The 23,787-nt window shown below is 40.7% G+C and overlaps 1 protein-coding gene across 3 annotated transcripts in view; it reads left to right on the forward strand.

Moving 5' to 3' along the window:
• Positions 1–2,073: 2,073 nt before the first annotated feature.
• CERS6 (ceramide synthase 6) overlaps positions 2,074–23,787 on the forward strand; it is a 334,052-nt gene continuing 312,338 nt past the window's right edge. For 2 of the 3 annotated variants that reach the window (XM_060106271.1, XM_060106272.1), the window contains exon 1: positions 2,074–2,412. In XM_060106271.1, coding sequence (XP_059962254.1) covers positions 2,243–2,412 — 170 coding nt within the window. In that variant the 5' untranslated portion in view covers positions 2,074–2,242. The remainder of the gene's footprint in view (positions 2,413–23,787) is intronic. The other variant, XM_060106270.1, reaches the window with a different exon arrangement.

Here is a 23,787-nt window from a genome sequence, read left to right on the forward strand (position 1 = left end):
ATTGGACACTGAAATGACTTTGGCTTCCAACTGAGGAGGAATGGGGAAGCAGTATGGTTTTAAGCACAGAAGTGATTTCACTACATTTCAACCGGATCACATGGGCTGAGAATAGACTGTAGAGGGACAAGTGTTGAAATTGGGAGTTAGGAGGCTACTAAGGTAACTCGGAAGAGAAATGTTGGTGGTTTGGACCAAGATGGCTGCAGAAGAAGTGGTGAGAGATGGTGTCATTCCGGTTTAAAGATGGAAGTGACAGGATACGTGATGGATTATAAAGGAGATATGAGAGAGAAAAGGAAAAAAGGTGACTCCAGGTTTTGGGCCTGAGTCAAGAAGACAGGAGGGGGAAAAAATTAGGGGGAAGTTTAGTAGTTTGGACAGGAAATGGCTTTTAGACATCCAAGTGGAGTAGTTGACTTGATAGTGGACTTAGGCTGAAGTTCAAGGAAAAGTTCATGGCTAGAGATAAAAATTTGGGAACAATCACTATGACACTGAAAGCCACACAGATGGCATTGAAAGCTATGGGACTGGATAAGATCACCAAGTGAATGAACACAGATAGAAAAGTGAGGAGGACAAAAGACTGACTCCTAGGCCACACCAACTTTAAGGAGTGAGGAGTAACCAGAAAGGAGATTCAGCAAAAGCGGTCATGAGGTAGGGGGAAAACCAGAAAGAATGTGGTTTCTGGAAATCAAGACAAGAAAGTGTTTCAAAAGGCAGCTACTGATGAACTTGGTACTGATAAGAGGTGTTGAGAACTGACCTTTGGGTTTAGCAGCATGGAGATCATTGGTGACCTTGAGCAATTCAGTGCAGCAGAGAGGGGCAAATGCTCAAACGGAAGTTCGAAAGCGAATGGAGGGGAGAGAGCGGAAGCAACAGATATAGGCAGTTCTTTAGAGTTACGCTTTAAAGGCAAGGAGTGAAAAGAGGGTGGTAGCTGGAGGGGGAGGGAGGGTAAAGAAGTATTAAGAGCCTGTTTATTTTCCTCTTGGAAGGGTCCAGTAGAACTTACTAGCAGAACCAGGCAGGAAATGAACGTTTGTGAGAAAAATCAACAAAGTATTCCCTGGAACCAGGTTCTGCATGTACCACCTAACTGATCCACACATGGTTCCCGTATCAATGAGGAAATGTATCGTGGGCGTCAAGGTGCCTGGGTTAGGCCTCAAAGACTTAACACCTTAAAGGTTTCCGATGCAAAAGGCGTTAACAACGAGCCTGTCAGGCAGCAGAGTGCAGGTTCACTACCCATGGGCCAAGCCCAAATGTGGTCGGGAGCCATCTTCTGAGAGGCTCATTTAGAGGGGCAGTTTTACAGAGGGCTGCGGTTGTTGTCATCATCAACATCATCTCATCGTTATCATCAAACAGCAGTTAAGTGCCTAATTTCTCTTACCACCTCATAAACTAAAATAGAGGGCCTTTTTCCCTGGGGGCGCGGACTGTGGTGACGAACGGAGTAAAACCAGGCTGGAAGGTCAGAGATGGGGAAAGACGGGCGCGGGGTGGAGGCAGACGCCTCTTGCCAAACCATCCTGCCCCAGAACCCGATTTTCCCCCTCCTTCTCCAAGCGCTGGAGTGCATGACTCTTTACCTGCTATTTCTTCCTCCTTTGCTCTTTGCGCCCCCTACTTCTCCTTCTGCTGTTCTGTCTCGGCGCAAGGGTGGATCTGAAGATCGCCCCGACCCCTACCTGCCTCCCCAGCGCCTGTACGCGCAAGGGAAGCCGACCGAAACCCCTGAAACTCCAGCGCGGCAGAAGCCGGCGTTCTGAGCATGTGCGAGCAAGCCCGGGGGCCGGAACAGATTCGGGCGGCTGAACCCAGGTCGCTGCCCTAAGCGCCGCTCGAGAGCACTGTGAGCGCGGGGCCGGGCGGCACTCCCTAGAGCGGTGCCCTGGCGCCCTGAGCGCAGCGGCTGCGCCCTGCCCTCCGGGTGTGGGCTAGCCGGCCGCGTGTGCCTGGCTGCTTGACGCGAGGACGAGCCAATCAGGGCCAGCGGCCCTGGCTGCCATGTGACGGGCGAGGCGGCTCCTTTCCCCAACGCGGCCAGAGGGAGGAGAGAACCGGGGCTCGCCGCGAGCCTTCGAGAGCAGCGGCCGCTGAGGAGGCGGCGGCGGCGGCGGCGGCGGCAGAGGCTCGAGCCAGCCGCGCGCGCATCCCCGGGCGCCCTGCGCGGCGGAGATCTCGGCGGGCCGCGGGAGCCCAGGACGGGACTGGACAAAGCAAGATGGCAGGAATCTTAGCCTGGTTCTGGAACGAGAGGTTTTGGCTCCCTCACAATGTCACCTGGGCGGACCTGAAGAACACGGAGGAAGCCACCTTCCCGCAGGCTGAGGATCTCTATCTCGCCTTCCCCTTGGCCTTCTGCATGTTAATGGTACGGCTCATCTTCGAGAGGTAAGACGGGCTGGAGCGCTCCTCCCCTCCCCCCCCCAAACACAAACACACACACGCACACCCTCGCGCGCACACCCTCGCGAGCGCTCCTCCCCTCCCCCTACACACACACACACACGCACACCCTCGCGCGCACACGCACACTCGCGTGCTCTGTGGCTCACGCACCCGCGCCCCCAGCGCTCGTGCTTACGCCTCCCAACCTTTGTGTTCGGGAAGGGGTTGCTGACCCCTCAGCCTGGCTGCGGTTCTGGGAGCAGGAGCGGGTCTGGCTTGCCTCTGGATTTCCTCCGGGGCGCAGGGGAGGCCCGCGGAGCACTGGGGTAGCCCCACGCACTCCTCCTTGGCCCGCGCTCTCCTCCTCGCGGAGAGGGCAGGCGAACAAAGGTGAGCGACGGCCGGCCTTGGGACGCGCCACACTCCGCCGGGCTGGTCCCTCTCCGCCCCGCGGGCACGCTGCGCTGCCAGGCAGCGCTTCCCTGCCGAGCCTTGTCGCCACCCACCTGACAGCCAGGAACGTTCCGGACGCACGGCCCGGAGGGCAGAGAAACCGCGCACACTTCCAAATGCTTTCACCCGGGCGCACGGATTGCTCGGACTGTGCTTTGGAGAAATTCACCAGGGACTCCTTGGTTTATGGCCGCTGTTTGGTTTCCATCAGTGACACTGAGTATCAGGACCACAGTGCTGGGAAATAGGTGACAGTAGTTTGTAGGTTTCCAGGACTCCGGGCCATTAGCGATTTCTTTCCAGGACGGGTGCGCAGCCTGCAAAATGGTGATATTAAATTGATAGATGTTTCCTGTGAAATTTCATAAACACAAACTTTAATTTGGTACCAAAACACAAACAATTTTAAAGAATTAACATATTATTGTTTGTGTAATTGCCGGATTTGGTTGGGTAGCTCCTTTGTGTCATAAACAAACTTGTGTTACTCACTGAATCGGTCTTAGTCACCAAACTAGATTGTGCCTGCCACGCACTCTCCGGGTGCTATTGAAACAAAACCGGGACAGCAACACACTTCATTTTCTCAACTGAAAACCTCAACCTCCCATTCCTCTCCCCTCCCCCGTCCCCCATTCATCAGTAGAGGCTGAACTTCTTAGATCACAGAGTATAGATTCCACTTCTCACTTCCACTCCACCTCTCCTCTACCCCCAACTCACCTTGGTCTTGTTTCTTAAGCTTTTGCTCTGTTTTTTGGTGTTTCTGTTTGTCCAAAACCACTCTTGAGGATGGTAGAATTTGTCTTTTGTGTCATTTGTTGCTGGAAATGGCAACAGACAATGCTTCATGGGAACAAAAGGTATCTTTTGTTTAAGGAAGGTGTATTTTTCAATGGGCAGTATTGTTGCTTGAGAACTAAGTCAGCTGTTCACATGCAGAGATTGACGTGCACAGAAGAACAGATTTAAAGACCTATTTTAAAATGATTGGAATCTAGCACAGATACGTCATTGATCCTCTCCAGCGCTGAGACTTAACTGTGAGAAAGTGGGTGTGTTGTGTTTGCAGGGTTAGAGTTGCTTTGTAGAGCAGATGTTTACTTACAGAAAATGGGAACTCATATCTGACCTTGCAATCTGTCCAAAAAGAGCCTCTTGGGAACGCCGGGTCCTCTGTGGCGACTCATAGTAGGGGTTCCACACAGTTGCCGAATGACATCTGATCAATTCTGGCTGATCATTTCTGGCTGGGCTCACTTTTAGCTGGCTAATGCATTTTGAAAGAGATGTGTAGTCCTATGTTTTGGAAAACAAAACCACGTCAGCTATTGACCTGTGGGCAGAAAGCTGATTCCAGGCTGTTCATTTGGTTGGAAAAAATGCATGTTAGAGAATGGAGATAGCTTTGTACTTTGACTTTCTCTGCTTTAAAAAAAAAAAAAAAAAGCTAATTTCATGGTTGCAAACTGGAAGTTCATTTTTCCTCTTCCTGAACATCTTTTTCTTCGTTTGCACAATCCCATGACTTAGAATTTACACAAAGCGGTCAGCTGCCTTCAACCATCAGTCACAGCAAATGTCCTCATATTGATACATAGAGAGTTTGGTGGGTTTCTTTCAGCCCATTGATCCAAATTGAAGTGATTTAATAGCGTGTGTGGAAAGTGAAAGTTTATGATTAATGTCAGCATAATAATCCAATATGGCCCATATACCACAGGATGCTACTGACTTTTGGAAGGGTGTCTCTTTCTTTCTGTAATAGTGACAGCTCTGTCTTTAACCATTGGGGACTCTCTCACTTCTCTGAAAATCCAAGGGTATAGTTGTATCCAGAATTACAAGTTCTGCATGTTTCTCCTCTTCTCAAACCTAAATGACACATTCTGGTATCCAACCTGTGGCCTTCATTTCAGCACCCATCAAGGACCTGAATCAGTATAACTGAACCAAGCGATATTGTTGGCAGTGGTATGACTCACTTTCGGTACCCTTCTAACATGTTGTGCATAAATGTTTTTCTTTTGCAGTATTCTGTAACATATAACATGATTTTAAAAAGCTGGTTGTAAATCTCTTTGAAAAATGAAATGATGTGTAATAGGAAATCATTCCCCCAGGATTCTATTCCTTTTATGCTCCTATTGTCATTTATTTCAGGGCTGAGAACATATCTATGAAATAGCTGATTATCCAAGACCTTGATTTCTATTAAATGGGGGTCTTTAATGCCCTTGTTGAGGCAAAAATTGTGAATTTGAATTCATTCTCCTCAGTCTTATGTATTTCTCTCTGTAAAGAGAAGCACTAAAGAATTAATTGAATCAGGCTTTGCCCATTTGGGCAGTCCTACCTTCTCGTTTTCACCCCCACTGTTTGGATGTTGGCAGTGAAGGCACTGGTGGCCAGAACAATGCCATGTTATAGTACCATATGGACAGCAATGTGAATGTCCAGAATGATTGGTTACAAATGGAGCAGCCTAAATTCAGTGACTTTTTGCTGATTCTGTGAACAGCCCAAAGTCTGGTGGTTTTTACATTAGTCTTTAAACTACAGTTAGCTCTGGGAAGGGACCAGAAGGGCCACCATAGATATTACCTGATTGACTGAGTAAAATATCTGTTTTTTAAAAAAATGATTGGATGGTTTCTCCTGGAATGAAAATTGTAGTGTATACCATTATGTTGTTGGCTTGTTGACAAGGAGCAAAATATTATTTAATAATGTAGCATTATCATGTCTTTGATGAATTTTCTTGATTTAATGCTTGTTTAGGCTCAGTGAGCCATTCTCTGGAGTTATACTAAATGCTTCTTCTAAATTCATTAAAAAATGTGTGTTGCTATGGTATTCATAAATGTGGGATTAAAGTTCTGCTGAATTTCTATTTGGGAATAAAAATTTTTTGAGTTATTGTTACAAAAGATAACATGAATGCATTTTCTTCCTTGTGGGTTTAGGAGAGAGATGCAGAAAGTACTGACTGAGAATCGGAACATTCGCATTCTAGTCAATCTTACCTCACACTGGGGCAGCCACCTAATTTCTCTCTGCCTTATTTTCTCATTTATGCAGTGAAGCAGATGGCCTTTGTAATCCAAGGTTGCTTGCACTTTCCCAGTTATCTGATTCCTGTAGGGATGCTATATATTTGAAGCTTACTAATTGTTATCTCATGAAACTTGGAAGCAGGCTAAATGTTATTTTTTTGCAGGTAGAAATAAGTCATCTAAGAATAAAGAGATTTTTTTCATACAAATATCCTAGCTAATGGTTTTGTTTCTTGTATTTTTCAATTATGATTTGAGTTTTAAAAGAATCATTTGGGCTATTATCATTTGTGATCCAAATAGCGACACTCTTTCAGAATAACCAACAAAGAAGATTCTCCAGAGAAAGCAATTGCTCTCTTTCCTCAGACCTTTTTTAGATGGATCCCAGAGTAGATCTGCATCTCTTGTGATGTCTGGGTAAGAAATGAGCAGCTCATTCCTGTCAGGTTGGTTCTTCAAGTGCCAAGCTACGTGAGAGCTGTCATTCTTCAGAGGCTGACACCAGTCTTGCCTGGCTCATTCAGCCAAATAATGACCTCCTGCCACCAAATCCTCAGAGAACAACAGTGTCTCGGTTGTATCAGAGGGAATGTCTGGCCAGTGGGTCAATTTTTATCATGGGTTTACTTAATATCTTTGCCTTAGCAGCAGCCTTGGGTGAGGCCATTGAGGAGAGGAGAGGAGAGGACAGAGAGAAAACGAGTGAGAATGTATCTCTGATGGTTAGAGGAGAGAGGGGAGGTGTGAGTGAATGACTGCCAGGAAAAAGTGGGGTGTCAGGTGTTTCATAACTGAAGGATGTTCCTATAATGTAGCCTGTAATGGAGGCTGATATTGTCAGATATATTTTAGAAGAGTGGAGTGTGCAATGGACTGAATGTTCATGTGCCCTCAAAATCCATAAGTGGCAATCCTTATTCATAAGTTGCAAATGCCAAGGTGATGACAGTAGGAAGTGGGGACTTTGGGAAGTGAATAGGTCATGAGGGTGGTGTCTCATATATGGGATTACTGCCTTTTTAAAAAAGACCCCAGAGAGCTCCCTCACCCCTTCCATCATGAGGACACAGTAAAAGGATGGCTGTCTGTGAAGCAGGAAGTTTGCCTTCCCCATACACCAAATCTGCTGGTGCCCTGATCTTGGACTTCCCAGTCTCCAGAACTATGAGAGAGAAAGTTCTGTTATTTATAAGCCTCCCAGCCTACAATATTTTGTTATAGCAGCCAGAATGGCCCAAGATAGAGTACTTGAGAACAACTTGCATACAAACATGGTTTTTTCATGCAATCCATCCTGCATGTTTAACTCCATAAATGTACCTTTTTTGCTTGTTAAATGATCGTGTGATTCAGATTAAAACTATAGATACCTGCTTTGCCAGACTGGTGTAAGAGGCAAGAGTTTGGGTCAGACACAAACAGGTTGATGCCTACAGTTTCTGACTGGGTTAGAAAAATTGGATTACAATGGATGTTTCATTGGAAAACAACCTCAAATCCAAGGGGTGGTATTCTCTGCAGAACTTTGGTACAGCCTTCTTATCTTGCAAAATAAGAGGTTTATATTTATAGGGTGCAATAGTGTAGCTATTTGTAATAGGTTGATTTGTGGATAAAAGACATGACATTACTCTTAACGGGCAACACCTTAGAATAGTGGGGAAGGCAGGTGAGATAGCTTTAAATTATCACAAATGATTTAATGTCATCAAGGCCTGATGAAATTAACACCCTGAGTTCACTTAATGACTTTTCTGTTGAAAGTATTTGAATTCTCCATGGACAGGGTTAGATTTTTTCCTCAATTCCAGTCCCAAAGGTATTTCAGAAGTGTTTTGTCTTCTGTGATGGGGAAGGGCAGGTGGCCTTGGCAAGATAATGGAGTTTCAGATGACTTTCTTCCATCATCAGACCAGTCCCATGGCTTTATAGGAGATCACTGCAGCTACCTCAGGCTTTCTTTACCTGTTTTACTCACCTGATAGCACTTCGTTGGTGAGCTAGAATCTCGGTCCATGTTGTACATAGAAGATTTTAAATGTTTATTACATGCACTTAACATTCCTTCCTCCACCACCAAGCAAACCAGATTTTCTAAAGCTATCGGTCATCTATTTCTTACAAAGCCATGACCCTCAAAATTATATTGTTTTTTTCCCCTCCCATCTTCATTTGATCAATTTATTTCTTAAGCACTTTTGAGTCAGGTTACCAAAGTTTCCAAATTTTGTTTGCTAGTAACTAGTGTGCCACTTAATGTTGTTAGGGGGGCATTTTTTCTTTCTTTTTATTTGTAAAAATAAGAGGTTAGCAAGATTGCCACTCGTATTACAAGGATCCTTCTGTATTAGTGATGCCCTGAAACTCTTTATGCCTAAAATTATTCTTTGGTCCCTTCATTCCCACATACCCTCTTTTAAAAAAATGGTTTCATTAGCTCTTTTGTCATCACTTTTTCCTGCCACCATAGTTTCTATTGACTTCTCTGAATGCCTGTGCTATGGCCTGATTGAATACAAAATGGTGATTCTCACAATGACTTTTTTGGGGTACTGCTATGGATGATGGCGTGCCCAGGGCATGTGGTCTGAAGTTGTAACTTGGAGCTCACCATTTGTTTTGTTTTATGTTGGACTACTGCAAGTGACTACAGTTTTTAGTTTTAATTAAAAAAATAACAACTAATATTTATTTCCTAGTATGAGTTTATTACTTTACCTGGTTTACATCGTATAATCCTCTTATAAGCCCTGTGTGGTAGATATTAATTTTCCCAATATTTTACAGATGATACTAAGGATAGAAAATTTAGGAAATGCACCTAACTTTACAAATAAAATAATAAGGTAGGCATAAATAATAAGGTAGGCATTTAGAACCAGGTTTCTTGATCTCCTAATAATTTCTTTGATCTCCTATTTTAAAGCAAGTATCATGAGCTCATACTGTGTGTGTATATATATATATATATATATATATATGGTTTTATATGCAGCCTTTTGCTATGTAATGATATAATCTGAACATTTTCCATGTAATTAAACTTATTCAAAAGTGTTTTCAGTGGCTGCACATTATTCTACGCTTTGGATATGGCATAATTCATTTCACTAGTCCCCCTATTATTGTTGGATACTTAAGCTGTTTCCAGTTTGTGTATATAAATCTTCCAATTACTGATGACTTCCTAAGGAATGTTCCCCAGAAGTGGCATTTCTAAGCCCAAAGATAAATATTTTAGTGTTCTTTATAGATACAAATCACCAAATTGGTTTTGGGAAAGATTATATTCATTTGTATTTCCTTATTAGCATGCAGATTATTATTATTTGAGGAAATCTTTTTCTTTGAAAGTTGAAAAAAATGTTACTCTTGTAATGTGTGTTTTATGTTACTCATTATGAACTTATTTCAAATATTTATTATTAATCACTTGTATTTCACTTTCTGTGAATTCATGTATATTATCCTACTGGGATGAGCTTCTCAACTTTTTGGGTAGGAAATGGTGGCCTTTGATTTTTTTTTTTAATTAGGATGGTTTTGTATTGTCTGTTTCTCTAGTCATGTGTTTGTACTCACTTCTTTCTGCCTCCTGCCTCTCCTCCACAACCTAAGTCCTCATCATCAGGAAGGAAGCTTCTCAGATTCTATTTATACATACTGGAAAGGATACATGCAAGAGGATGAGGTAGATAATATCCTGACTTTATTATGGAAGATGGGGCAGAGAGAAAGGGCTTGGAATAAGTTTCAGGAATTAAGAATGAGTGGGTTTTGGGACTTCCCTGGGGGCGCAGTGGTTAAGAATCTGCCTGCCAATGCAGGAGATATGGGTTCGATCCCTGGTCCAAGAAGATCCCACGTGCCGCGGAGCAACTAAGCCTGAGCGCCACAACTACTGACCTTGCACTCTAGAGCCTGCAAGCCACAACTACTGAGCCCACGCACCACAGCTACTGAAGCCCGTGCGCCCTAGAACCTGCACACTGCAACTACTGAGCCCACGTGCCGCAACTATTGAACCTGCATGCTGCAACTACTGAAGCCTGTGTGCCTAGAGCCCATGCTCCGCGACGAGAGAAGCCACCGCAATGAGAAGCCTGCACACCGCAACGAAGAGTAGCCCCTGCTCGCCACAACTAGAGAAAGCCTGCGCACAGCAACAAAGACCCAATGCAGACCAAAAAATAAATAAATAAATAAAAACAAAACTTAAAAAAAAAAATGAATGGGTTTTTTGAAGGAAAACTCAGAAATAGAGCCTAAACACCTTTATATTGTTTCTCTGAACATTTGGATAAAAGCGACTTATTAGACTAAACATTAGGGAAATGCAAATCACCCCACAAGTGTTAGGATGGCTACTATAAAAAAAAAGAAAAAGAAAAGAAAATAACAAGTGTTGGTCATGATGTGGAGAAATTGGAACCCTTTGCCTTGTTGGTGGGAATGTAAAATGATACAGCCACTGTGGAGAACAATATGGAGTTTCCTCAAAAAATTAAAAATAGAATTACTATATGATCCAGCAGTTGCACTTCTGGTATATGCCCCAAAGAATTGAAATGCGGGTCTCAGAGATATTTGTATACCCATGATCACAGCAATATTACTCACAATAGCTAAAAGGTAGAAGCCACCTAAGTGACCGACAGGTGAATGGATAAACAAAATGTGGTATATACATGCAATAGGATATGATTTAGCCTCAAAAAGGAAGGAAATTCTGACACATGTTACAACATGGATAAACCTTAAAGACATTATACTAAGTGAAATAAGCCAGCCACAAAAAGACAAACACTGTAAGATTGCACTTACGTGAGGTAGCTTGAATAGTCAAATGCATAAAGACAGAAAGTAGAATGGTGGTTGCCAGGGGCTGGAGGGAGAGGGAAATGGGGAGTTATTGTTTCATGAGTATTCTCATGTACTTTCATCAGTTTTGCAAGATGAAAGAGTTCTGGAGATCAGTGGTGGTAATGGTTGCACAATGTGAATGTACTTAATGCCACTGAACTGTACACTAAAAATGTTGAAGATGGTAAATTTTATGTGTATTTTACCACAATTAAAAATAATAATAATAGAAAAAAAGAAAATTCACTGACTAAAGAAAAAGTCATTTACTAGAAATACCTGATTTCATTTTCTGGACTTGACAGTTTTCTAGTTATTAATAAGTACCACTTCCGTGAAGGGTGATGGAGGAAAGGTTGAAGGCCAGAGAGCACTCAAGTACCCTGGGCCTTTTTTGTGTTTTTTGTTTGTTTGTTTGTTTTTGCGGTACGGGGGCCTCTCACTGTTGTGGCCTCTCCCATTGCGGGGCACAGGCTCCAGACCCTGTGGTCATGGCCCACGGGCCCAGCTGCTCCGCGGCATGTGGGATGTTCCTGGACCAGGGCACGAACCCGTGTCCCCTGCATCGGCAGGCGGACTCTCAACCACTGCACCACCAGGGAAGCCCCCCTGGGCCTTTTTTGAAAAGCACTTCAACCAAACAACCTCCTTCAATCTATTTATCGATATAACAATTTAATAATTGGCATGTCCAGAAAAGGAAAGCAAAGTGTCTTTGGAAAAGCACACTGTATAGTTTCAGAGGATCCCTCGGACTAAAGTAAAGGCATCCTGGTGAGTTCACAATCCATTTAAAGCAAACCAGGAAGATAGGATAAAATTCTAGTAAGGCAAGTGACCTAGGCCAGAGATACTTCCAATGGAAGCTTTTGCCATGGAAGAAGAGCAGATCTGACCTTCCTCTCTATTTTTTGATTGAATTGCACAACCATTTTTGTAAGCAAATGATTTAAACACCTGAAAATTTGAACATGGTTTTTCCTTAAACGCTGTATGCTATAAGGCAATCGATTGTAAGCAGTGGCAAATATATTATTGAAAAGTAGTTTGCAAAGTTGCGTTGTACAAAACACAGCTTTCTATGATTCATTTATGAGAATATTTTGGGCAGGTTTTTGTTTTTGTTTTTTTTAAGGAGGACTTTCTTTTCCTCACTACTGGTCTTCAAAGTGAACATCTTTCAGACCACTCCTGCTTCCGATTCCTACTTTTGCTTTTATTTCCTCACAGTTTGCTTGTGGCAGTTGTTTTTGGCAGGGGTGGAGCTGGAGACACCCAGATGGTTTTTTTGTTTTTTTTTTTAAGGTGTACCTGTGTTAATTTTAATTTTTTTAACATCTTTATTGGAGTATAACTGCTTTACAATGGTGTGTTAGTTTCTGCTGTATAACAAAGTGGATCAGCTATGCATATATATATATATCCCCATATCTCCTCCCTCTTGCGGCTCCCTCCCTCCCACCCTCCCTATCCCACCCCTCTAGGTGGTCACAAAGCACCGAGCCGACCTCCCTGTGCTATGCAGCTGCTTCCCACTAGCTATCTATTTTACACCCAAATGGTTTTTCATTGCAGGGAAGATACATTCCTTTACTAGGTGGCCTTTTTCACACAGTGACCTAGGAATAACATTTGTTTGTGACTTGCCAGTGTCTATATAAATGCCACATCTTATCTCTGAGGTTTTCAGGTTACAAAGCTATTGTTGCTATCCTGAAGCTGTAACTGTGATTCTTTTTTCCTTCCTCCCTCTTTCCTTTCCTCTCCTTTCCTTTCCTTCCCTTCTTTTTTCCCTCCCTTACTTCTCCTCTCTTTCTTCTTTTCTCTCTCTCCCTCTCCACCTTCGTTCCTTCTGCTTCTCATTGTTACAGATCCTTTAGAAACACAGGGAGGTTTAGTTTACAGAGCAGAGGAACAGCACAGAGTTAAGAGTGGGGGAGGGAGGCAAAGAAAACCATCAAAAATCTTGTCCAGGGACACAGTTTGGCAAGTGTCAGAGTAAAAGCTGCCAGCGAGTCTAAGTGGCTCTGCAGATCACCATTTCAAAGCAGAATAAAGTGACTTGGTGCTCTAAGCAGAGTGGCAGTTTTGGACACAATAGCTTGAGTGAAGGAAAATTGAGAATCAGTCACTTAGGCATGCTGGAGATTAAGAGAATATAAGGGCATTGTGTGTCAGTGGGAGTGTGGATATCTTTGAGTGCGTGGATACACTGGAGGGTGACAGTGCATTTAAATTATGTTACCGTTGTGTACTTTTATAGGACTTAATTAGAAATGTGTATTCCTTAAAATACTGTATGCCACCTAACTTGAGTACAGCAAATTGGTTTTAGGTTTTAATGGAATTGATGTAAAATGATACCCCATAAAAAAAAAGTATTTGTGTTTGGTTTCAGAAAAAAAAAAGAAATGTATATTCCTAACTAGAATTAAAAGGAAAATGGAGGGGGTATCAGAAAGACTGGAAACTTGGGTTTAAATCCAAACACTGCCTTTGCTCAGCTATTCAGTAGTGAACAGAATACTCTGAAATTTGGTATTCTCACTTATAAAATGGGGAATGTGGCTACTTTGTGATATTAGAAGACTATCTGCAAAAATGTAGTTGAAAGAGACTCAACTGCTTCCTAAAAATATACATTGTGTAAAAAATAATTGCTAACATGGTACACTACAGTATTTAGTATGACTGAGAAATAATATTCTGTAATGTGATTTCATGTGTCGGGTATGTGTTTTCTGGGGCAGGGGTGGGTCGGGAGAGGGTATGGCTTATAGAGGCAGTAGAATCTGTTTATGTATTTGATCCTGGAGCTGGAGGATTTACTTGTTCTGTTGAAGAGTAAATATTTAGAGTTTTAAAGAGGCATTGAAGCCCCAGTCCCTTCAGCGCTATGCCTATTTAGGGAGGAGAATGCTTCTTAGCCTTTTCTTCTCAACAGTTAATAGTGTATTGTAGGTCAGAGACTTCCTTGTATTTGGTGGCAGAAAACTATGGTAGGATTTCTAATGGTAGGATTTTAGACAAGTGATGGGCAGCTATGTACCACTTAGAGCCTGAAGCTTTCTCAGAGGGCTCAGCCTTTAGAGAGAGCCCAGGAAGATGGTCTTCCACTAGATGGAGTTTTCTCTGGAAACTGCCTTTCAGTGGAGGGATGCCTTATGCAAATATCCCAGTCTATCTCCCATTGCCCCATCTGGCCCTGATGGTCGTTTTTTTATTGCACGTAGTCTCCAGGGAAAACTGATTGGGTATTCAACCACTGGTAATGGCAAACATCAAATTCACCATTTATATTGATTTAAGACCTAGACTGAATTCTGGCCATGCCACCTATTAGACACAGATCTAGGAGCAAGTTACTTAATCTCTTCATGCTCAGTTTCCATTTGAAACTCTTAGGGTTGTTGTGAAGATTAAATGAGATACAACATGCATTGCCTTTAGGGCAATGCCTAGTTCATGGAGGTGGTAATTACTTGTTCTTCAAGTTTATTGAAGGTATAGAAATGAGACTTTACCATGAGATTTCTGAAACCCTTTACTAGCATTACCTTTATGTCATGAATGTGTATGTCAGGCTTCATTCCTGCTTTCACTAGCTGGGGTTGCTGGCATAGTCATTTGAGTTTTATTTTCCCTATTTCTCCTCTTCTGTCTCTCTCTCTCTCCCTTTTTTTTTTCCCCTCCAAGGAACATTCTGATTCTTCCAACTGTAGTCAGCAGAAAACAATCCCAGCAGGTTAGTGAGGAGCTGGGCCTTATGTATCTCATAGTCATGTAATGCACTTTGCTGAGATTGTATGTTACTATTTAGAAAGCTCAGACATTTTTTTTTCTCATAAGAGCCTCCCAGAGAAAGGAAAGGCTTGAGACTGACGTTTATTGATTTCTTTCAGAATTTTAACCCTCGTGGATTGTCTTAATTTTATGCTTAAGAAGAAAGAAATTCAGTCTAGTGTCCTTGGGATCATACTTGTGAAGATGCAGACATTCAAAATTAGCTGAAAATAATGAATATGTGTATTTTTTTTCCTTAAGAGAAACAAATCTACACCCCCAAATTGGAACTTCCTTTGGTATGAATACGGCTAACCTAGCCTGACAAAATTAGTTCAGAAGGGGGTTGTACGTGATTTCTACTAAAGGCACTTTTCCAGCTCTGCACAGCTTAAGCATATCATTCTTAAGTACTCGATTTGCCGTATAAATAGATTAACAAGCCTGCTAATTTCTTTAGGCACTGATAGAGGGCATCTTAGGATGATCAAATATGACATTTTTGGTAGGTTGTCTTTTAAATGAGGAAGTAAGGCAAAGATGAAACTACAATGCTGTGGAGTGACAAATTACCAAAAACTGCCTCTATTTTAATTCAGTAATAGTTTAACAGAGTCATAGATTTTCTGCTTAGAAAGGAAATTGAAAACTCATTCATTAAAAAATATTTGAGTCTATCATGTGTTACACACCAGTGTTGTACCGAAGTAGGGGGGGGAGGGCTGGTAGTGGTGGGAGAGGTCTGCCCTGGGTGCAGGCAGTAAGGGGCTGTATTACCTACCAATAGATTTAGAAGAAAACAATAAAATTGACTAAAAGTTGGTCTGCTTCTTATTAGCACCATGTGAAGCAAATTCTAAACATAGAATTGATAGAGTGAAAAAATACCCTCCCCCCAACCAGAGCACACTGTTCCTACCACCCCATCCCCCCACCTCTTGGAGCACCTCTGCCAGATGCTATTTCAGGGCACAGATGTTCTGAAAACCACACTTTGAGAAATACTGGCAGAGCTAGGCATCTCTACTTCCCATATTCTGTATCAGGACAACAAAGCCTATAGAGATAAATGAAGTAACTTGCTCTGTGCCACCCACCCAGGTCCAGGTTCTGGGAGAGCGTGGCTGCTATGGGATGCTCGCAGTGCCGTTGTAGGGTGACCACCTGATCCCAGTATATTTGGAACTATCCCAGGAAATGCCTCAGCCCAGAAAAAACTGGAACAGTTGGTCACCCCACCTAACTGTTTGCTCTGTAACACCCAAGTTGGTCTGGTCACCAGCCAGGAGTATTTCTACAATAAAAATGGCTACTCTTCCTCTCCCTACGGGTAAATGAGGCTGGCTGTGGGGAGGAGCATCCCGGGTGATTGAGATGTGTTGCCTGCCCCACTGTCAATGTACATTTCATGGCTTTCTAAAAAACATGTGATTGGAGGGCTCCCCGTTAAATGTGGGTTGGAGCTCCTGAGAGCAGAACTCATTCTGCAGATACCCAGGAGCAATTCTTAGCGTGGTGATTGCTCCCCAGCATGTTTGTCCTGTGTTACTGAGACCATGCACCCAGTTTTATTTTCCTCCCGCTTTCAGCCCAGCGCGGGTTAAGCACCCACACTTAAATGGCTTCTTGCAGAATTGCAAAGGGACTGGAGAAGAGAACAAAAATAGATATACAGGTGGCTGTCATAAACTCGGCAGTTATTTCTAAGGAGTGCTCAGGCGATCAAGTGGTTTTCTGTGTGTGTATTTTTTATTCACGGTTTTGTTGACTTTTATAAAGTATACAGCTTTCTTTTGCTAGTGGTAGGTACCTGTGGTTTATTGGAAAGAACTGGGCTCCTGAAATAAACATTGCAGTGAACTGTATCTTAGAGTTGAACGAAGGAAGTGTTAGGAGATTCCAGTGCTCTGACCTAGCCTCCCTCAGAGGCAGGCTTTCGCCGTGGGGCTCTACGCAAGCAGAAGGCTTTTGTCACACTCAGTACTCGTGCTGTGCCCCTGCCCCCAGCCAGCCCACACCTCAGCGTAGGGTCAAGCCATCGACGATCGGGTCGAGGGCAACTAGTCACCAACTCAAGACCAGGGCTTATCACTTCTTGTAACTGCTGGCTTCTTTTCACTTAGTGAAGATTCCACATCTTCTGTTTACTGCGTAGATCCTCCTCTGCTTCTAATTGAAGGTAACCTGGGTAAACGGAATCTCCTGATTCGTTGACCCCCTGGATTTTTGGTCTTGAGCCCCGTTACCAGCTGTTCTGTCATTACTCACATTTCCCAGGGGAATAGTGAGTTTGAGCAAAATCCACTCAGAAGGATGGTTACTAATAAGAGCTATCACCTCCCATTGTCCTAACTTCAGGGTTTTTTTTTTTTTAACATCTTTATTGGAATGTAATTGCTTTACAGTGGTGTGTTAGTTTCTGCTTTATAACAAAGCGAATCAGCTATACATATACATATGTTCCCATATCTCTTCCCTCTTGCATCTCCCTCCCTCCCACCCTCCCTATCCCACCCCTCTAGGTGGTCACAAAGCACCAAGCTGATCTCCCTGTGCTATGCGGCTGCTTTCCACTAGCTATCTATTTTACATTTGGTAGTGTTTATATGTCCATGCCACTCTCTCACTTTGTCACAGCTCACCCTTCCCCCTCCCCGTATCCTCAAGTCCATTCTCTAGTAGGTCTGTGTCTTTATTCCCGTCTTTCCCCTAGGTTCTTCATGACTTTTTTTTTTTCCCTTAGATTCCATATATATGTGTTAGCATACGGTATTTATTTTTCTCTTTCTGACTTACTTCATTCTGTATGACAGACTCTAGGTCCATCCACCTCACTACAAATAACTCAGTTTCGTTTCTTTTTATGGCTGAGTAATACTCCATTGTATATATGTGCCACATCTTCTTTATCCATTCATCTGATGATGGACACTTAGGTTGCTTCCATCTCCTGGCTATTGTAAATAGAGCTGCAATGAACATTTTGGTACATGACTCTTTTTTTTTTTTTTTTTTTTTTTTGCTGTACGCGGGCCTCTCACTGCTGTGGCCTCTCCCGTTGCGGAGCACAGGCTCCGGACACACAGGCTCCGCGGCCATGGCTCGCGGGCCCAGCCGCTCCGCGGCACGTGGGATCTTCCGGGATAGGGGCACGAACCCGTGTCCCCCGCATTGGCAGGCGGACTCTCAACCACTGCGCCACCAGGGAAGCCCACATGACTCTTTTTGAATTATGGTTTTCTTGGAACATTCTCCAGGATAGATCATATCTTGGGTCACAAATCAAGCCTTGGTAAATTTAAGAAAATTGAAATCGTATCAAGTATGTTTTCCGATAACTTCAGTTTTTTGGTGTGTTTAAAAAATAAGTAATAAACAATATGGAATAAATGTTCTTTCTGTTTTCAAGAATAAGTTCATAGTTTCAGATTCTTTTTTCTGATTGAAAAAAAAAAGAAATAGAATTGGTTATTAAGTCCCACAATTATAAAACAACAGGTTATTGTCTGGCAAGCAGTTTTCCCCCTTTTGCAGAACTGAAGATGAGATAAAAATGTTGCATTAAAAGGAGAAGCAAACATGGTTAGCCTTTCTCTCCATTCCATTTTCCCAGCCAATACCTAATTCTTTACTCGGGTCAAATCTAAGGAATTTCAGTCCTTTCAAATTGTCTAAAGCTTTTCTGAATTAGATGCACTTAGCTGCTAGAAACTTCTTACTGCCCTATTTTTTAAAAGCCAACTTTAAAGAGTCAGGAGGCTGCTCTGAATGGGAACTGCTAAAGTAGATAGTGTATGAGGATACATTTTGGAAGTTGACACAGATTATACTTATCTTTGCAGGTGAAACTAAACAGTCTTTTTGGTCCTGAGGAGTGTTTAGATTTGTGGAGAGACTAAGAGTGAGAGTTAGAGGTAGAGAGAGAGAGAGCTAGAGCGAGAGAGGGAGGGAGGGAGTGACTCTCTCTCTGCCATATGTGTACAACAAAAGGGAGCATAGAACCCTGACTTCGGCTTAAAATTCCACCTTGGTGGAACCCCAGTTCAGCTAATTCCCTAATAGGTATCTGCTGTAAACCCATCATTCAAATGTACAATCATCACTTGCTTAACAAATATTTATATGGTGTTGTTCGAAAAGTGCTTTATTTTTCTAACGTGAACTTTTTATTCTGTGTGTATAGCATACATACAGAAACATGCGCAAAAGTACACGTAAAACGTACAGCTCATTGAATTATCACAACAAAGTAAACACACCCATGTGTTCACTAATCAGAATGCGGACCTAGAAATAGAATGTTACTAGCACTGTAGAAGCTTCCTCCTTATTAGTTTTTACCCATTTTATAAATTAAGGAAAAATTATTTGCAGTGTGAAGATGAAAGGCAACTTTAATTCCTAATCTATGCAGCAATACCCATTCTTCCACTTAAAGTCATTGGTTCCTTATAGAGAAAAACATAAGCTCTGCTCTGGTACTTGCCCTCACGCATGGAACCATATTTCTTCTCTTTGGGTTAAGTTTGTACACATGCTTGGATAAAGGTGTGTGTGTGTTTATATACCACATTTGATTAGTATTTGGCTATAAAATTTAATACGTTAAAGAAATTGTTTAGAAAGGAATAGGAAGAGGATGTGGGGAAAGTGAGTGAGAGAAAGAACTGGAGTCAAAACATTCATTTTCTTTCCCACCTTATTTAATTAGTGAGAATGTTTTATAAGGATTAATGAAGGGACAAAATACAATGTATTTACTTTAAAAAGAAAACAAATTAATGATGTTAAACAGGGGATATGTGTGTATGTTTGGAAAGCTTCTATGTCCTGTTCCTTGAATGTAGAAGGTCTGAGAGGATTTGTAGTTTGAGACAAGGGACTCAGACCTTGAATTTGAATAAGCCATGTATTTTGAACACTGAGTGTTTGTGATATAGAAATACTGTTTGTTTTGAAAATAATATCTTTAAGACTTGCTGTGTTTTGTGTTTTTAAAATTATACTTACCTTAAAAACATGTATATTTTAATCTAAATATTTCTAAATAGTAAGTTTTTTTCTGTTCCATATTTGGATATATCTTCTATTCCATTTATTTTCTTCTTCAGGAATACCAATTATACATATGTCAGATTTCTTTGGTCTACCTTTCATATCCTTTTCTGTACAGTATTTTAATATGCTTTATTGCATGTGGTTTTATTAATTTCTGTCAAACCTACCAGCCAGGTGTCCCTTTCACTCATGTTTATTGTTTATCCTCTTGCTCTTAACGTTGCTTTAATTTTTTAAAAAATCTTTTCCCTCTGTTCTACTGCTCTGTCTTTTTACAACTTTTTAAAAATTTTATAATCACTTTCTGAATCCTGGTTTCTCTTTTTTGACAAGCAATCATGTAGCCTGCAATTTCTTTAAAATTTTTGTTTGAAGCATTCCTATGTTCCTGTGGGTAATTCTTTTTCATTTGCTTTCTGGTTCTTATTATTTTGTGATTTTTGTACATAGATTCAACTAGTTTATATCCATATGTTTCAGTCCAAAAACACAGAAAATATTGGATCACTTTCTGCTTATTTCTATAAAGAGGATATCTTAAAATCAGCTTGGTTAAAATCTATTGTTGTTGGACTCACAGAGTAATAGAATGGTTTTCTTTAAAAATAATATATTTCATTGATAAAATCTTCAGTGTTCTGTGACTACCATTTCATAATCTTAAATGTTCAAATGACCATGACACTGCAGTTGAGGGACAAAGTTTTCAGAGCTTTTCTGAGAGCTAATGGGACTGTGGTAGAAAAATATTCTTCCAAATTATGCATTCTAAAGATAATGGGGTTTTCACACTAGTTTTAAATGGAGCTTCTGAATTTTCCCCCCAGTTTTCTTGGAACTGTAATAACACAATATACTGTGAACTCTTGGTGTAGTATTGTCTCAGCAGTAACTATTTGTTAATTTCTAATGTATTGATATTCATTTGTGGATTTTTAAATGTTTTGGTATCTAAAATGATTAATAATTCTACAAAACAAACAGTATTTGAAACATTTTGAGTGTTTAAAATTATAAAACCTCTTCCATTTTTAAAATCATTAAAAATATTACCTGGTGTTATATGTCTGTAATCTCACTGGGAAACTCTCAATGCAGAAAAAAAAGCAACAACTTTACATTTTCTCTCTGTTTTCTCCATCCAACTTTCTTCCTTAGATGTGATCAGAATGAACAGTTGATATATGTGTTCTTCCAGCACTTTTTCAATGCATTTACCTACACAGTCACACACACACACACACACACACACGTGCACACACACGGAAATGTAAATTTTGTTTAAAACATGAATGATGTACTCTAAGTGCTATTCTGAAACTTCTTTTTCTTTTTTTTTTATATATATTTTTTCTTTTTATTAATTAATTTATTTTTGCTGTGTTGGGTCTTCGTTTCTGTGCGAGGGCTTTCTCTAGTTGTGGCAAGCGGGGGCCACTCTTCATCGCAATGCGCGGGCCTCTCACTATCGTGGCCTCTCTTGTTGCGGAGCACAGGCTCCAGACGCGCAGGCTCAGTAGTTGTGGCTCATGGGCCCAGTTGCTCTGCGGCATGTGGGATCCTCCCAGACCAGGGCTCGAACCCGTGTCCCCTGCATTAGCAGGCAGACTCCCAACCACTGTGCCACCAGGGAAACCCTATTTTTCTTTTTACTTAACATTATGCCTTGAAGATTTTCCAGTGTTGGTGAATGTAGAACCTACTTTATTCTTTCTAATGTGATAATAATATAATAATATCCCATTGTTTGGGATTATTTGTTTACGAATGCTGTTAGAAACAATGCTATAACATCATTCCTATACAGGCTTCTTTGTACTCAGGTGTATTACTCTAACCTAACTTATAGAAGTAGAATTACTGGGTCAGAGGATGTACAAAGTTAAAATTTTAATAAATGCTGCCGAAGTCTTTCAAGAAAAATCAAACCAATTTACCCCCCTCTTCCAACTGTATGAGAAACCGCCCCACCCTGACTTAATCTGCTGCAAATTTGATGTAATGTTGACACACTATCCTAATCTATAAAGAAAACAGCTGTTTTAACATGCTGTTTAACAAAGAAAAACAGATTGAGGCTCTGGGTAGGAAGGAAATTTAATAATATCTGCCGTGAAAAGGCATTTTGCAGCTCTTTCTTTTTACCTGAGAAATAGGAATAATAATCCATAAAACACAAAAAGAAATTCATTCAAGTTTATAATATTGAACTTTTTGACATCTACTGCAATCATTTATTTAACAAACTTATATCTCATATGTTTATACCCTTTTCAGCATTTGTTATATAAAAGAATACAACAAAACACTCACTAGTCCTGTTAAGTAAGCCCAAGGCAATAGTGAGTATTTTGTTATATTCTTTCATAACAAATAAAAGTCATTTATAGATATATTAAATGTTATCACCTTGTATAAGAAATCATGAATGAGGGAAATCTTTCCTTGTATGAGGTTTTCTAATAATCTGTTATTTGAGTAGTCACCTTACGATTAAGCTATTCTGAGGGTAGAAAAATTTTTACTCAACGAGTCACCAAGTAGCAAGTAACCAAGATTCAACAAGTAACTAAGAATCTAGAACTCAAGAGAAATTTTAAAATCTAGAACTAGGTTATTCTTCAGTATAACTGTCTGCCCACCCCATCCTACCTCCCAGGCATCGTATTATCTCCTCATGCTTTTCTGTTTAGGGAAAAGTAATGTTCTTATACCTGTAGAATAGCGTATATTAAAATTTGTTGACTTTTATAAAAATGTTCAAATATACAGAAAAGCTAAAAAAATGACATGAATACTTAACTTTCTCATCATTGGAATTCAATGATTAACATTTTTTTGTCTCTATTTTTTTTCTTCTGTACCGTGCAAAGTAAATTTCAGATATTATGACACATCCTACTTAAATACTTGAACATGCATCTGTTGTGCAAGAATAAAGACATTCTAGGATGGCTTTTAAAAAGTAGCTCTTTGAAAAAGAATTTTACACTGTGGAATTTATTATTTTTAAAAAAATTTTTGAAATGTTTAGGTTCAAAGCTGTATGGATTCTGGATTTGGTGAAATCATAAGGTAAAGGAAAACGATAAATTTAGATTCAGTGACTAAATTTAATGGTGGTATAAAAATAAGGCTTGAGGTGATACTTTAATGAAAAATACATGGACGATTATATGTAATATCTTGCTTGCTATTTCATGGGAGTTGTGTCCACGATTTTGAGCTGGAAAGCCAAAAGTTTACAAAAAATAGCTAAGTAGTTATTCATTAATAATAATTCATGGCATTTGAAAATCAATATGAAGTACATTGGCTCATAAATCAAGTTGTTAGACTCATTTCCATCAGGCAAACATTTCTCAAGATTGCTGACTCCTGCCCCTGATGTGGTAGTGTTTACACTTCTGTGGGTCATGTTTGATCTTGTAGCATAGTGAGTTCAAGGCTCCAAAGCAGATTTGGAGTACAGTTACCTTCTCAGAATGCAAGTCCAGACTCACCATTTCTGTTGGCTAAGTAAGCCTAAGGCAATGAGTTGGACAGGGTTTGAAATAAGTAAATGAGATATAAGTTTGTTAAATAAATAGTTGCTGTCGCTGTTGCAGACCTAAAATTATACACTAAAATAAACTTGTGTTTTATTATTATTATTCCCATTTCTCAGGTACAGAAAGAAAGAGTAGCAAAAGAAGTTAACATCTCCCCCAAACCAATTCTCGGACAGAAAAAGGAGTCTCAGCTTCCAGGCACCACATTAACTGTGCTTCTCTCTAGAATCCTCTTTATCTTATCATCCTATTATCATCAACTTGCTGGTGTAATTCTTGGGAAGGAAACTGATTAAGAAAAAATCAATACAGGCTTATTGTGGAAAAACTGTCAAATGGTAAAATGCTGTATTTAATGCAAATTAAAACTCCCTTCTCAGAGATGAGCATTTGCAGTTGTTTTCTGGAAATTTTTCTATGCATATCCAAACATATATGTCTCTCTATAAATGGTATATCTGCTCTTTTGTAGTTTTTCACTTAAATGGTTGTGTAGAATTTTAACACATAAAATATATATTTTACATATGTAATACACAACAATATATTTATCATAATTTACGTAACCAATCCCTATCAGTGTATCTTTAGTTCATTTTTAGTCAGATGCT

Source organism: Mesoplodon densirostris, chromosome 8 (assembly GCF_025265405.1).
Source record: "Mesoplodon densirostris isolate mMesDen1 chromosome 8, mMesDen1 primary haplotype, whole genome shotgun sequence".
In the NCBI taxonomy this organism is placed as follows: domain Eukaryota; kingdom Metazoa; phylum Chordata; class Mammalia; order Artiodactyla; family Ziphiidae; genus Mesoplodon; species Mesoplodon densirostris.